The sequence below is a fragment of the Oxyura jamaicensis genome, chromosome 4 (genome assembly GCF_011077185.1).
Source record: "Oxyura jamaicensis isolate SHBP4307 breed ruddy duck chromosome 4, BPBGC_Ojam_1.0, whole genome shotgun sequence".
NCBI lineage: Eukaryota > Metazoa > Chordata > Aves > Anseriformes > Anatidae > Oxyura > Oxyura jamaicensis.
This window is the reverse complement of record NC_048896.1, coordinates 9,841,187-9,856,705: the sequence shown is the minus strand read 5'-3', so window position 1 is coordinate 9,856,705 and position 15,519 is coordinate 9,841,187. Positions and strand designations below refer to the sequence as shown.

General features: G+C 63.7%; 1 protein-coding gene across 5 annotated transcripts in view; it reads right to left on the bottom strand.

Moving 5' to 3' along the window:
- Nucleotides 1-270: 270 nt before the first annotated feature.
- Nucleotides 271-15,519, bottom strand: part of NLGN3 (neuroligin 3) — a 34,364-nt gene continuing 19,115 nt past the window's right edge. For 3 of the 5 annotated variants that reach the window (XM_035324822.1, XM_035324818.1, XM_035324819.1), the window contains 5 exons: nucleotides 11,219-11,278; nucleotides 8,716-8,865; nucleotides 7,071-7,256; nucleotides 3,293-4,082; nucleotides 271-2,844 (listed from right to left, as the gene is read on the bottom strand). In XM_035324822.1, coding sequence (XP_035180713.1) covers nucleotides 2,007-2,844; nucleotides 3,293-4,082; nucleotides 7,071-7,256; nucleotides 8,716-8,865; nucleotides 11,219-11,278 — 2,024 coding nt within the window. In that variant the 3' untranslated portion in view covers nucleotides 271-2,006. The remainder of the gene's footprint in view (nucleotides 2,845-3,292; nucleotides 4,083-7,070; nucleotides 7,257-8,715; nucleotides 8,866-11,218; nucleotides 11,279-15,519) is intronic. The other 2 variants (XM_035324820.1, XM_035324821.1) reach the window with 1 other exon arrangement.

Below are 15,519 nucleotides of genomic sequence, written 5' to 3'. Positions count from 1 at the left end.
GGGGTGGGTGAGGTCCTGCGCAGCACCCCGGTGCCGTGGGGACCCAGCAGGGCTGGGACACGCAGGGCCCCCACCGTGTCCCCAGACGCTGGTAATCCTTCGGGCAGGGTGCACCGCGCTGCCCGGGGGTGCAGCACCCGACCTGGGGTGGGTGCTGGGGCCCTGGGGACCGCCTGGCTGGGGTGGTCCCCTGCTGCGCCCCTCAAGCCCTCCCTGGCTGGACCGAGCTTCTGCCCCTTGCGCGCTCCAAGGAGAGGCGAGACACACCGCTATTAAAAATATCACTTCTGTTTTATTTGGAATTTGTTACTCTGCGCGGGTGACAGGGTATAAATACATTCTCCAACGAGCATCCTCACCCCTCAGCCGGGGCGGGCTGCGGGGCCACGCGGGGCCAGGCGGCACCGGTGCGTCACGGCCGCCAGCACGGGCAGCGTCTGCCAGCCGGACCGGCTCGCACGGGGCGAGGGATGGCGGCCCCGCGAGGACACAGGAGCTGCCCCCAGCTGCCAGACCCGTCCCTCCTTCCTGCTTCCCCACGCCCAAGGTGCCAGGGACCATGCTGGAGGCTGTCACACTCCCTGCCCTCACTGGGATGCCCTGGGCGGGCTCCCAGGCAGCTCCTTCTCTGTGCCCAGCTGCGCTGAAGCCCCCACCAGCCCTGCGGGTGCCCCAGCCCCAGGATGGGTGCCCTGTCCCCACGCAGGCTGCATCACCCCCCGTGGCCCCGCTGCGAGCACACCCAGGTGCCGGGAGGCAGAAAGCCCCCTCGGCGCAGCTGGCTCGCCCTCCGAGCTGCCGGCCCGCTGCAATCCACAGCTGGGGCAGGGAGGGTGCAGCGCGGCCCCGGCAGCGGGCACGAGGGGGTGGCAGGGTGGGAAGCAGACGGGGAGAAGGACAGGGTGGCCGTGGGGAGCGCTGGGACGCAGCACCGGCTGCTGCCCTGGGCGGCTGCGCTTCAGCCGTGGGCGTCCCCGGCAGGTGCCACCCAGGAGGGGCTGGGGGTGGCGCTGGACAGTGCTGGCAGCGGGGTGGGATGGGTCAAGGGGGGCCGTGGGGTGCTCGCGGCCAGGCCCTGGAGTAGACTATTTGGCTGAGATCTGTGGGCACGGGTGACATAGGAGGGAGAATATCAAAAATACAAAAGAGCGCGGCCTCGCGGCGCGGGAGGCAGGGCCCTGCCTGGCGCCCGCTGACCCCGTGCGCGGGCAGCGGGGCCGCGGGGCCGCGCTGGGGCCGGCACCGTGCACACACGCTGGGATTCTTCTAACTGGCTTTTTATTTTATATCAAGAACACTTGGTTTAAAATCTTTACAAAGGACAAAACGCGGAGACTCCGTTAGTGTGTAAAGAACTAAAGATCTGCTTAAAAAACGTCTCTGCAAAGAGAAACGACTGACACAAAAGAGGTTCTCTGCAGCGCAAAGAGGGGCAGAGGTGCCAAGTCCCCAGCTCGGGGCCAGCTCCCCGGCTCCCAGTGCCCCGGCACCGGCCCCAGCGCCCGCACCCAGCGCGAGGCCGGGCCCCGGGCCCCTGCCCGCTGCCTCTGCCTATAGCACCATGGCCCGGGGCCACCGCTCGGAGCCTTATCCACAGCGCTCCAGATGCCAAACCTCCCAGGGAGCCCCGGCACCGGCCGAAAGGGATGCCCGGCACCACTGCGCACCCATCCCGGGGTGCTTGGCGGGCGCTGGGGATGCCGTGTCCCCGCGGGGAGGCACAGCCCCGGCACAAGGAGCCCTGTGGCCGCTGTCGGCTGGACTGGAGGGGCCCTCCTGCCGGGAGCCGGGAGAGTCGAAGCACTTCTCAAGAGTTAGAAAGAAACGAAAGAAAACGCCGAGGGGAGCGGGACGGCCAGCGGCGTTGGGTCCCACAGGTCCGGGCTTGGTGCCGCACCATCCGTGTGCGCTGCCCGTCCATCCGGGGCTCCCGCCGGTCCCTCTGCCAGTGTCTGCTGCGTGCGTGTGCGTGCGTGCGTGCGTGGGTGTGCGCCGGCCGCGGGCGGCTATACCCTGGTGGTGGAGTGTGAGTGCGGGAGCCCCGTGCTGTTGAAGCCGGCGGCGAAGGTGTTGTAGGGGTGCAGGGTCTGCAGCCCCACCAGCGAGTTGGGGATCATGGTGATGGTGTTGGGGGTCATGAGCGGGATGTCGTCCGGGGACCGGCGCAGCGTCAGCGTGTAGTCGGGCAGGGCAGCGAGGCGCAGGGCGTCGTGGGGCGGCACGGCCTCGCACTCGTGGTGCGCCTGGCTCGCCTGCAGCGACGGCATCTCCTCGTCAGGCGCGTGGGCGATGTCGTTGGCGGCGCCGCGCTGGGGACTGGGCTGCCGGTGCGTGTCCTGCCGCCGCTTGTCCTTGCGGTAGTAGAGGGCGGCGAAGGCCAGCACGTTGAGGAAGAGGAGGGAGGCGCCCACAGCGATGGTGACGCTCAGCTCGGTGGAGTAGTCGCGGGGGCTCTCGAGCAGGGTGCCCGCCTCCTGCTCCGGGCTCCACTTCTCCTTCCCGTTCTCGCTGTTGTAGGCGGGTGAGATGGCGGGGCGCTTGGTGGTCCAGATCTTGCCGTTGGGCCGGCGGGTGATGTGGGAGTTCTGCGTGGTGTCGGGCGGCGGCACTTTGGTGGTGGTGGAGGTGTAGTGGAACATGTCGTGCAGGTTGTACAGGTGGGGGACCAGATGCTTCCAGAAAGCCACCTTGGTGGCCCGGTAGTGGTCGCGCACCCGCGGCTTCAGCCCGATGTGCAGGTACAGCTGGTCGCGGGGGTTGTACTTGGACCAGGCCACTTCCTCAAACCGGTTGGCCTTGGTGTGGATGAACTTGGTGTCCTGGGGGACGGGCTTGTTGGGGTCCCTGCAAGACACAGGCAAAACAGAGCTAGAGCCAAGGAGAGCCAAAGAGGTGGGGAGGGAGAGCCAGCCGCCTCTGGATAAGCAGAGGAGGGAGCAGATAGGCACCACCCCAAACCCTGAGTCAAACCTGACCTGTGATAACCGCAGCCAAAGTGGCTCCCACACCCCTGTGCTTGGCTGTGGCCAGAGCCTGTCCTGGGCTGGCTGTGGCCACAGCCCATGCCATGCCGTGAGCAGCCCTGCCCAGGGCGGGAGCACATGGTGCCAGGTCCTTGGGGCTGGCCACGCTCTCAGCTTCTGGCTGTGTGGTTGCTGACCCCAGTTAGGGCACAGCACATGGGCCTCTGGGCACAGGGGGCTCAGCATCCCACACCAGGCATGCGATCCCACCACCCCCTCACCCAAATGCAGACCCCCCCGTGAGGCACCGCTCCCCAGGCCCCGCTCACCCCGTCTTGGCAAAGTTGGTCCAGTAGGTCATCACCACGGCGCTGAGCATGACGTCGTTCTTGGAGAAGTTGCAGGGAAAGAGGTCTGTGGGGCCGATCATGGGGATCCCGAACACGTAAGGCACCTCATCCCCGTGGGCCGCGTCGGACCACGCGGGCTTCATCAGGCTCTGGCAGTGGTGGTAGAAGGCGTAGAAGTAGGTGGGGGAGCCGTAGCGGGCGTGCAGGTCTGCTGTCACCACCGACGGCTCTACCCACTGGTGGTCGGTGAAGAGGGCCACCAAGGTCTTGCGGCGTGTCTCGGGGTTGTCCCGGTCGGCCCAGTCCGTGTACATGAACTTGATGGTCTCCCGCAAGGTGTCCTTGCCCTCGGGGTAGCCGTACAGGTTGTCTACAAAGTTGGAGACCGAGTAGTCAAAGTCGCTGCCCGACACGCCGTCCTCGGGGTCCACCACGCCCTCCACGAACTTCAGCCCCTCGCCCTGGTTGACACCCAGCATGATATCGTAATTGAGGAACTCGCCCTGCTCCATCAGGATCTCTGGGTCGTCCGGGATCACGTCCCCGTCAATGACCGGCCCAAAGGCCACATGGTAGCGTGCCGGCTGGATGTCTTGCTCCACCAGCTCCTTGGCACTCTTCTGCCGCAGGCAGTCCACCATGTCCACCGTGTCCAGCACGTTGCAGCCCACCTTGTCGGCCAGCATGCTGGTGTACTTCACGGGCTGGTAGTTCACTGCCCAGCTGGAGAGCGCGGAGCCGCTCTGGATGATGGCTCTCTGGAAGAGACCTGCAAGAGAAGCGAGGAGCGGAGGAAGCTTGCAGCGGGGAGAGCCTGGAGCTGCCCCAGTACCCCATGGCTGCAATGCAGGACGAGGCGTGGAGGAGGCACCGGTGCCCTCAGGCTCCCGCGAGGACCCCGATCTCCAGAGCGTGCACCATACTTAACCCGTGCCGCTCTCCCTGCGGCGCTGGGCTGGCACGGGGCCTCAGCTCCGGGGCGCCGCGCTCCCCCAGGATCCCATGGCAGGCGTTTCATGGGGAAGGCCTGGCAGCAGCGGGAGGGTTAATGCCTGCTCTGGGGACACTTAACCCTGCGTGTCCCACCCGCTGCTTTGTCAGGGCCCCCCTCGCCCCCCTCCCCGCCACTTCCTGCCCAGCTGGGGCTGCTCGGTGCCAATCCGGCCCCGCGGGAGCACGCTGCCAGACGCACAAAGAGGGCCTTTCTGCCACCGGGAACACAGAGGGAGTGGACTTTCGCCCTGGAAAGCGGGGCCACAAAGGCCCTGGCCCAGGCGGAGGAATGCGTGGCTGGGCTCCAGCCCCATGTCAATGGCGCTTGTGCTCGGAATACAAAGGGCTGCGAGGAAGCGGAGCCTCCGGGGCGGTGAAAGCGGCCGGGCTCGGGGTGCACCCTGGGGTCTCTGCTCTCCGGCCAGCCCTCTCCCGCGGCCCCGCGTGCTGCTGCGCCTGGCTGGACTCTGGCATTTGATTGCTGCATTTGATTGCTGCCAGAGACCGTTTCGTGCACGGTGCAGGGACCAGCACAGCAGCATCGCTGCACCCAGAGGCCGCTGGGCTGAGCCCACTGACGCACAGAGTGCTGCCAGAGAGGTGGTCGCACACCTGAGCCCGTGCAGCTCTGATGGGAGCGTGCCCCTGCCTGCAGCAGCAGTGCTGGGAGGACCCTGGCTACCAGCCACAGTGCCCGGAGCTCTGTCTGCACGCACTGTCCTCGCTCTGCCAAGTACCTGACGTACAGTCCCACGCGCTGGGACAAAGAGAAGTCACAAGCTCTGTTACCTCCCGGTGCCCTAGAAAGCAGTGCCCAGCCCACAGGCACAGCGGGCAGAGCACTGCCTGTTCCCCCCCGAGGTGAGCAGCCCCAGGCACGCTGGCAGGGCTGGCCGGGAAGAGAAGCAGCCCCTGGCCCCTTGGCGAGGAACCCACCTGCCTGCGCGCGCCGGGGCTGGCAGGGGAGCTGCGGGTCTCCCCGGCAGCCAGACACAGCGTGCGTGGCACCAGCCTCCCGTGCCTGCTTCTTGCTGCGCCTGGCAGAGCAGGCACAAATTAGCAGCTTCATTAATAGCTCTTGATCACTACGAGTTTTATTTTGATCTGATAAAAACAAACCCGCCTGGCCTACAGGCTGTGTCTCGGCGTGGCTCCCCTGCCGTGCTGCCGGCCCTGGCCCCGGGGAGATGGGCGCTTTGGAGCAGGTCTGGGTGAGGGCATCCTGGGTCCGCTTGTTCTGATACCACAGCCTAACGGGGCAGCAAGGGACACGGCACCCAGACACAGGGGTTAGTGGCAGAAAGCCCGGCGTGACCCACAGCGTGCTGTACTGGCCTCGCCAGCTGTGGATGGAAAGCCAGGGAGCAGCTGCAGTCACTCAGGGGGGGAAGGGCTGGAGGCCCCAACCCGCCCCAGGCTCTCCTCGTGCTGCTGGGTACAGCCGCACACCCGGTTGTGTTTCCAAGGAGGTGTCACCTCTTAGTGGGGATGTGGGGACATGGGGACAGCATGGCCACACACAGGCCCCTGTGCCGCAGGGCATCCCCTCCCTGCACGCGGGTGGAACCCCTCCTGCTGCTCGGGGGTCTGCTGAGATCTACCCTTGCTCCTTCATGGCACGGCTCTGGATTTACCAGTTCACACAAGGGAAGCATCTTCTGTGCTTACCAAAGAAAATGGCTTCTCCCAATAGCCATTCGTGCATGAACAAGTCACCTCAAAAGGACAAGGCACCATCCCCAGCATCCTGCCCCGGAGACGCCGGGGGCAGCAGGAGGACAGAGGCCTGCCAAGAGCTGTGGTGCTGACTTTGGGCACTGGCACTCATGCAGGAGCACGGACTGATCATGAGAATCCTGAGAGCCCAGGGTGGCAGCTTACCCAGAGCAAATGTGGCCTCTGTACACATTGCTCGGGCTTGACCACTGCAGCTTTACCTTCCTTGTTTCCAAACTTCCTCTGCACTTGGGCTGTAGCAAGCCCTCCTCTGCCCTGCTTTACTCCAAGCTGGCAGGGCGCAGGTGATGGTGATGGCACAGCAAGCAGGCTTAGGGGCAGACTGGCCCTGAATTCCCCAGATCTTGGACCAGGACAAGGCAGCACGGCACACCTTGCCCCACTCCATGTTCAGCCTCTGCCACCTGATCGGCCGTGCTGTTTCTGAAGGTTTTTCTTCATGTACTGTTCCCAGGCTCCCCGGCAGGGCTGCAGCTCTTCACAGTATTGTCGTTTGTCATACTTGCCTGGGTTTCTGTGGGGCAGAGTCACGGCGGTGCCCACTGCCCCAGCGTGTGCCCCTTCTCCCCTGCACCACACAGAGGGATGTGGCACTGGCAGACCTTAGTGAATGCCCCTTTGACCACGTCCACCGTGCTCCCTGGCAGGCTGGTGCCCTGGGGACCGTGCTCAGCTCAGGTTTTCCTCCTGCTGTTTCCTTCAGGAAGTTTAGGCAGAACAACTCTGCTCTGATTGCTGAAAATCTTTTTTTTTTTTTTTTTTTTCAATTTTCGATGTAAATTTATTCACAGGTGGTTTATATGCATCTGCTCTTATGCCAACACAATCTTGTAGCATAAACAATTCCTTTCTTTATCTAGAGTAAACATTCTGCTGTATTTACAGTACGATATCAATCACATCACCTCCACACTCCCAGACCTCCTCTCCGGTACGACGGGGCCTCGCTCCCTCCCCGGGCTCACGCCCACTTTTGCCCCCACTCCCGCGTGAATTGCTCGGCAGCTCGGGCACGGCCAGCACCTACCTTCCGAGTGGTGGGAGAGGGTGAGCAGGCTGACGCAGGAGGCGCCGATGCCGGAGCCGAAGACGGTGATCCGCAGGGGATCCCCGCCGAAGAAGGCGATGTTCTCGCTGACCCAGCGCAGCGCCTGTATCTGGTCCAGCAGCCCGTAGTTGCCCTTAGCAGCCTGGTCCCCCGTGCTCAGGAACCCTGCGGGTGAAGCGGAGCCCGGTTAGGGATGGGGGAAGCAGCCTGCCCTCCCACCCCTCCCTGGGCCTGGGGGAGCTCTCGGGGACCCCGTCCCAGCGGGACCAGCAGTGCCATGGGTGCTGCGGCTGGTGCGGGGACACCGCGATGCTGCACACGTGGGGGAGAGAGGCTGAGCACAGACGGGGCGATGGGCACGGGACACTGCCCTGCCCCGACCACCGCCCGTGCCAACAGCCTCACGCACGCTCGGAGGGAGGCTGGGGAAGCACAGGGAGCACAGGCAGGCTGAGCGCACGCAGCCAATGCTTCCCGTGGAATAGCGTGGTCCGGAGGAGGCTCTATAAATGTAAGGAGGTGGGCTGGGCAGAGAGGAACCGGCTGCAGCTTAAAACACAAAGGCTCTCAGTGAGAAAGATGCTAAGAAATGCTTTCAATAGCAGAGGTAACACCCAAGATAAGCTATCGATGTTTTATCTGCCTTGACTCAAAGCAGGAAGCTTAAGCCACGGCACAGAGGCTGGATGCCGGCAGGTAACGTGGTGGCAGGGAGTGGCGCGGCGCTGTGCCGGCACCGCGGTACTGCTGGCACTCCGTGGCTCCTGGAGATGCCGACAACACCATCTAAGTTTTATTTCAGGCTGTATTTGATACCTCTCAAATTAGCGCTATCAATCTTGAAGGCCTGACTTTTAATACTGAAAGGTCTCGAATAGGCTGCTTTTTATGGAAAAGCCTATTTCCTACCAGGTAAATCCAGGCAGGACTGCTGACCTCCGGCTGCCTTTCCACGAGGATGTGGGGCCTGGGGGTGTCAGAGCGACGTGGTGCCCAGGTGTGGGACAAGGAGCCCCTGTCCTGGATGCAGAGCCTGTGGGGTGGCTCGGGTGGGCTCTTCCCCAGGAAACCCCTCGGAGGGCTGAGCACATCTCCGTGCATCTTGTGGGAAGTCACGGTGCGAGCAAAGCCACCCTTACACCCCTCCTGTTCCCCTCCCCAGGGGATGATGCATCTGGGACCATGCATTTCCCATGCAGAGCAAAGGGAGCTCCTGGGGCCCGCCCTGGCCCCGTCCTGGGGCTGCTGGGGCACTGGCACTGCCTGCTCAACTTGGAGGACAGCATCCATGGAGCAAAGAGGCAGCTCCTGCCTGGGGGGAGAGCTGATCTGTCCCCCGGGGCAGCCAGGCAGCACCCGCTGGCAGCTCAGCGCTCCGAGCCCTCTCAGGAGGCGATACTGGGTAAACACATTTATTATTTATTTAACCACAGACCAATATTTGCTTTCAGCTGAGCCAGGTTGTGTAAATGAGCCTGGGTGTCCGGTGCCAGGAGCCTGACCACGCTGTTGTGGCTGCTGTGGGGTGCTGCCACGTGGCACCGTGCTCGGCCGGAGCACAGACCCCGTCCCGCCCCGTCCCCCTGTCCCCCGTCCCGCCGCACAGCGCTGGCACGGCCCATACCGAGCACTCCAACGCGGTAGTTGAGGGTGATGACAATCACGTTCCCGTAGCTGGCCAGGACGCTGCCGTCTATCATGTTCCCCGTGCCCTCCATGTACGAGCCGCCGTGGATGTACACCATCACCGGCTTGGCCCCGCTGTCCCGGATGTCTGGAAGGAGAGGAGGTTAACCACAGGACCCCGCCAGCAGCCGCAGCACCCTGCCGAGAGGCAGACCGTGGAGGAGGAAGGCAATGCCAGCTGCCAGGACTGGGGAGGGGGCTGCAGCAGCCAGACCCAGAACCCAAAGCCTCGGCGCAGACCTGAGAACCAGTCACCACCCCCCCAACCCTCCAGCCCCTCTCCAGGCGGTGGCAGCCCCTGCCCCCGTCCCAGCACCGCTGTCCCCTTGCCAGGAGCTGCCCGGGGTCTCAGCACATGCAGGAGAAGCACGGGCTGGACCCAGCTGCTCTTCCCCAGAGCCAGGCTCTGGCCGCGGGCAGGAGCCGGCACCTCCGTGGTGGCAGCGGCTGCTGGGCACCGGCAGCCCGGGGTGCCCCCAGAGTCTGTCCCCGTGTCCCTTCCTCAGCTGGCCCCAAGCCCTCGGCTCCGGGAGTGCTGGCAGCTGGCATTGCGGAGGGGCAGGGACGGGGTGTGCAGGACCTGGAGGGCGGGGGGGCACTGGTGGGCGCTCCCACCTCTGTCTCTCCCGCCCCCCCCCCCCACTTCCAATTCCCTGGGAAGGCAGAAACCTGCCGGCTGCCGGGATGCGAGCCCATGGCACCCCAGTGCCCGGACACAGACATGGCGATGAGCAGACAGTGCGTGCGCGTGTGCGTGTCGGGAGGTGAGCGCCGAGGCCGGGCGAGGACAGGTCATGAGGCATGGAGTGAGGATGGGGAATGGGACCCGAGGGACGGGGAGGGAGGGCTGGGGGAGCCTAGGGCAGGGAGCAGCCACGCGCTCCCTCTCTTGCCTGCTCTTATCCTGGGGAAAGTCCCTACCGGTGCTCAGCACCTGGCACATCTCCACCGTGTTGCACAGAGGTGGTTGCACCCTTCCTGGTGGTGCCAGCTCCAAATGGTGCCCAGCCCTCTCCCATGCTGGTGAGCCGATGCCGATGGACTTTGCTCTCCCCTGTGCTCACCCGCACTCAGCGCCTTGCACCGGGGGGCATGGCCGGCACCAGGCACAGCCCTCGACCCCCTCGGCTGCCCCGACCCCTGCCCCATCCCTGCCTCCCTCACCCCCCACACCCCATCGCCACCGGCTGCCCTGCCCAGGGCCACCCCGGTGCCAGCCCTGCTCTGGCAGGAAAACTCTTGCTGGGGCCGCCTGCGTGAAATCCCAACAGCTCGAACGCCGAGCCGGCGGCTCTGAACTCTCCTCCCTGCCACGCGCTGTCACCGAAATGCGAAGGGACATCCCTGTGTCTGACCGGCAGCAACGGCATAACAGGGGAAAAAAACGGTTCTTAATCTTCGCAGCACATCTGAGTGTGCAGGGATTTACTGCAGTCAAATCACTTAGGAGGGATGCCAGTTTACACCCTGGTACAAGAGATCCTGGGGCACAGGTTACTGGGAGACAACAACAGGTTTTGATACTGCCAATGAACAGGCTTTTCATCTGCTTCCCAGAACCCAAATGCCATCTGTCAGGACAGGCTTGAGCTGCCCCAGGACTCCTGCAGACCACGAGGTCTCGCTGCCCTCACCGTGTTCCAGCTGCATCCTGGCAGACCTTTCCTCCCGCCTCCTCCTCACATCCCTGCAACAACACAGGCCGAGTCCAGACCCTGCAGACGAGCAGCCCTGTTTTACCCAAAATTGCCTGCTCTGCAGCTTTCTTAAGCCTGGTGCAGATCCTGAATCGCACCCATCTGAAGTCGCTCTTGCTCTACCTCAGCTGGCACAGATGCCGTGGCCACAAGCAAGACCTCGCATTGGGAAAAGCGTGGGCGCAGCATCCCCAGCACCGGGGCCGGGTACAAATCCTGCTCCGGGCGCAGGGGACAGCGAGCTGGAGGCGCTGCTGGCCCATGGCACAACACCCAGGGCTGTGTGGGGCTGCTCCTCACCAGCACCCGCGTTCCTTTCCCGCAGCGTGGAGCGAGTCGGGAGTGGGCGAGGGCACGAGGGCACGAGGGGAGGGCGCAGGTTCCCGCTGCGCATCGCTGAGTCCGGAGGGATGAGGCTGGAGGTGGAATATGACCGGGCTCGGGGTGAAATGGGCCCAGGTGCCCGAGGGCTCCTTTGCTCCCAAGCTGCCATGCTTCCTCCCGGCCCTCGCTCGAGCGGAGCGGGGCAGCCAGCAAACTTCTCCTGAAGCACAACCCCACAAGCTTCCCCCGGAGGAGAGGAAGGGCCTGAGCCCTGCACAGCCGGCCCCCCGGCCCCCCGCCCCGCGCAGCTGCCCAGCGCCGAGACAGACACACACGGGGCTCCCTGGGGATGGCAGCGGATGGCGGGCAAACGGAGTTGCTTTGCGTGTCATGCAGTGGCAGCCTCGAGCACAGAAATACCTTCGTCTTCATCCCCGTCATTATCCGCTAAGTCCTCTCCCTGTTTCTTAGCGCTGGCTCCTAGGGACCAAACACGAGGAGACAGAACAGAAAGGAAAACAAAACAACAACAACAAAAGAAAAGAAAAGAAAAGAAAAACAACAAAAGAGAATTCAAAAATAGCATGATAGCAGAGACGGTGGGGCCAGGCCTGCGCCCCACAGCACTGCTGGCTACTCACACTGCACCTCTCCCAGAGCCACGGCAGGGCAGGGGCAAGGCTGCCCCGGCGCCGCGACGCCGCTCCCCAGGGCCCTTCCCGGATCCTCCCCGGGTGCTGGGGGCGGTGAGCATCCCGGGGCAGTGTCCCTGCCTGCCCCTGCGGCCCTGGCACACAGCACAGCGATGGGGTGCACACTGGGGTCCCCGCTGCTGGCTCTGCTGCCGCTGGGGGCGGCTGTCCTCTGCCACCAGCACGGCCGAAATGCCACAGTGCCCTGCAGCCCTGCTCGTCGCACCACAAACCACTGGATTGTAACGGGAGCAACCCCATGCCCCCCAAAAACATCAGTTTCTGTAAGGTCCTGCACAGCTCGGAGGCCCCGCCGGGCACCTGCATGGTCCCAGGGCCCCGCTCCTATCAGCCCAGCTCTGTCCCAGCACGGGGCTGCTCCATCAGCCAGGTGCAGCCTTGGGCCCGGATGAGACGAGGCAAAGGTGGGTGCAAGAGTGGCTGGGAAGCCTAAGTCGGGGAGTCACTTCCACTGCCACCCCGGGAGGTGACAGGGGTGGCACCTGTCCTGCTTGCAGTTAAGAAGAGGTGTGACAAATGCTGGGCACACGTTAGGCAGAGCAGCTCCTGTCCTGGGGCAGGGACGTCTCCAGAGCCAGCTGGATGTTCTCCGAGCTCACCTCCCAACCCATCTCTGTGCCCTGCCTCCTCGCAGCCGTCCTGCTACACCTTTACCCCCAGCCTCACCCCAGGAGCCCCTGCCTTCTGCCCTGGCACCCCAGTGTCCCCTTCCCCACCTGGCACACACAGCCCCAGCCTGCCTGCGGGCAGGCGCTGTGGGCTTGGCCGGGCGCATCTTCGATAGGGAGAGCTGCGAGCCCAGAAAGCACTCAAATGACAAAGCACCCGTGCAGTGTTTGCTAAGCGGGGCTCCTCTCCAGCTTCCCTGGTAATGCACAGGGAGAGGGATTTTCTCTAATGACTGCTGCAGGCGGCAATCCTTCACCCGCCCCACGCTTCGGAGCTGGGAGAGGTGGCACCGCGTGGGGAGGGAGCCGGCTGGGGCAGGTGAGTCCAGCTGTGCTGCTCACCCCTCCAGCCACCCACCGATGTCCGGCATTCCCACAAGAGGAACTACACAGGAGGTGCTCTCACACCTTCCTCGCTGTTGGCTCCATTGCCTCCCCAGCACCTGCTATTGCAGTGCTCAAGGCCACCGTGTCGGGAGCTGCTCCTCTGCTCCAGCACAGGCTGCAGCCCAGAGCCCAGCGCTGCCCGCCCGGCCCACGAGCTCCCTGGGCCCGTCTGAGCTTCTTGGTTCACAGCTGGGAAAACCAAAGGACTTGTGGCTCCTGCTCTCCTCACCCATCCAAAATTCATTCTGCTCGCCCAGTACGAGTGCCTGTTACGCTGCTCAGCTGCGAGCTGACTGCGGAGTGACATTGTTCAGGGTGATAGGAAGGATGCATATGCTCTTATCTGAAGTCCCTGGGAAGATTTAAGCTCAAGTTCAGTAAAAAATAAAATCAGTTTTCCTTAAACAGGAGCATCCGCACCGGATTTATACTATCTTAAGCAAACTGTTCCAATAGCACTGATGCCAGTGCAAACAGCGATAAAGAGGGCAGGGATCCCAGCTCCTTGCAGCCGTCGCGCTCGGCGTGGTGCAGATAAGAGAGGAGCAGGAGCAGGACCCAGTCCTTCTCCGGCTCCAGCAGCCAGGCAGGAGCCTTTCCTCCGTGCTGCCTGGCGCCTCCTGCCCCTGGGCGATGCTGAGGAGCCATCTCCATCCTCCTGGGGCTCCACAAAAGCACCAGATTCCTCGTGTCCCGGTGACTGCCAGCACTAACGCCGCCCCTCACCTTTGTGAGCACAGGGCTGGCCACGTGCCCCCGGGCACAGCACAGAGGTAAGGCTGGTCCCTAGTAAAACCCGGGGGGTCTGACACGAGCATCCACAGGCCCTGTGCTGTGTGCACGTACCCGCTCCTCCGGTGGGCAGAGCTTTATTTTCACAGCCAAACATGAGCAGCAGCTGAACCTACATCGTCCGACAGATCCTCCTGCACTGTGCACGGCTAGTTAGTCCCAAAGCGCTGCCGCCCTGCCCTGTCCCAGGAGAGGGGACCCGTGTGCACCCAAGCAGGAAATAGGTCAGGGAGACAGGGGCGTTTTTCTGCCTCGTGGAGACGGGGATGAATTCTGAAAAAATCTTAGCCCTTTGGCTGCTTTGAGATGAAAACAACAGCAAGGTGAGAGCCGAGGCATTTCAAACCACCAGAATACTAGACAGGCTCTCGCTCTGCCAGAGGAGAGCTTATTGACCAGTCATACACAAAATGGCCTTAGAAATAATAATCAGGAGTATTGCTGGACACGATGATGTTCAAATGAGGCAGAGTCTGAACAAACAAGCGCTGCAGGTGTGTTATCCTTGCCCTAAGCACTACTGACCCAGGACATTCAGAGCTAAGTGCCTCTTCACAAGTTATTCAATTAATGCGAGTCAACAGACACCAGCTCAGCGGCCAGAGCTGAAGGGCAGCGGCAGCAGCTGGGCGCTTTAATCCTCCGCACGTCACGCCTGGATGCCCAGATCGCTGGCTCTGCCCATCCGCGAGTCGATTCTGCCAGCACGGGGCAGGAGGCACAGGGCAGGAGGCACAGCCCCGCCGCCTCCCTGCGAGCTGCCACCACGCGGGGACCGCACGGCACAGGCCACCAAAGGCATCCTCAGAGGGACTGCAAAGGCACTGCTGCGGGCAGAGCCGATGGGGGGCCGAACAAGGAGGCGAAGGCGCCCCAGGTGCTTCATTGCACCTTGCGTCACCCCTTCTCCTGCCCTACCCCAAGCCCCTCTGCTCTGCCCGGGCTGCGGGGGGCTCCCGCGGGGACCCCAGCCCCAGAGGGCCGGGAGAGGAAGCGCTTTGAAGTGTCTCGGTGTCGCTGGCACAGCCTGCGCCGGAGGCGGCGTGCGGAGACTCCCTAATGCGCCAGCCCTTTCAGGGGCAGCCTTGGCACTCGGAGAGATGGCGTGTGAATAGCCAGGACAGCGACAGGAAAAGCAAAGCAAAGAAACCAAACGACAGAACTCAGGGGGGGGGGGAAGAAAAACCAAAAGAAAAAATAGTCGCTGGAAGGAAAGAGCTCCCCAAACCTCTGAGCCCAGCTGCGCCAGCCCCGTGAAACGCGGGGGCACGAAGAGAAAAGCGGTGGGAGCCGGGGCCCGCTGCGCGGGGTGCCCGGCACGGCGGTGCGGAGGCGGCGGCAGGCACGGAGGGCAGCTCCAGCCCGGCAGGACACCCGCTCCTGAGCCTTTCAGAAGAGCTGGTCGGCCTGGCCGTGGGCATCTCGGGGCAGTGGGGAGGACGGGGCGATGCAGGGAGCAGCCTGGGCTCTGCCTGCCTGTGCGGGGCTGGGCGGTGGGATGGAGGGAGCAGCCTCCAGGGAGCAAGGGAGACAGGAGGGGTCTGGTTTGTGCATCTCAGCTCCCCGGCCCGTGGCACTGGGGTTGGATCGGGATTATTCTGGGTGCCCAAGCTGCAGTGCAGCGGGAGGAGCCCCGCACAGCCCTGGAGACAGCAACGAGACAAAGCGGAGCTGTGTCTGCGCTGGAGATGCTCTGCCGCCTCCGGGGAGGCTGCAGCTTAGGGAGGGTGCGATTTGAGGAGGTGGAGAGCACATCCTGAGCTTGCACAGCCGTGTCTGTGAGCGTGTCTGTATGGATGTGGATGTAGGAATATAGGGATGCATATAGCCCCGCCAGCACAGCCGAGGGCAGAACGAAGGCTGGGGCAGAACATGGCAGCGTTTACACAGCCAGGCGAGGACTGATGCTTTAACCACAGAGCTCTGGCTGCTAATGACCAGGGATGCAATGGGGAGAAGAGCTCAGGCCCCATCTACAGCCAGGTGCTCCCCCAAGCGTGTCGGGACCTGGGGTGGGGGGGAGCCGCTTGCCTGCTCCGGGCAGAGGGATGAGAGGTGCAGCCCCTCCCGCCCTAAGGGAACAGGCGCATTTAGGCGTTCCCCATCACCAAAGGGACCAGGAAGCACCGGCTCAGCCTGCCAGCAGCTGTTCTGAAAGGCC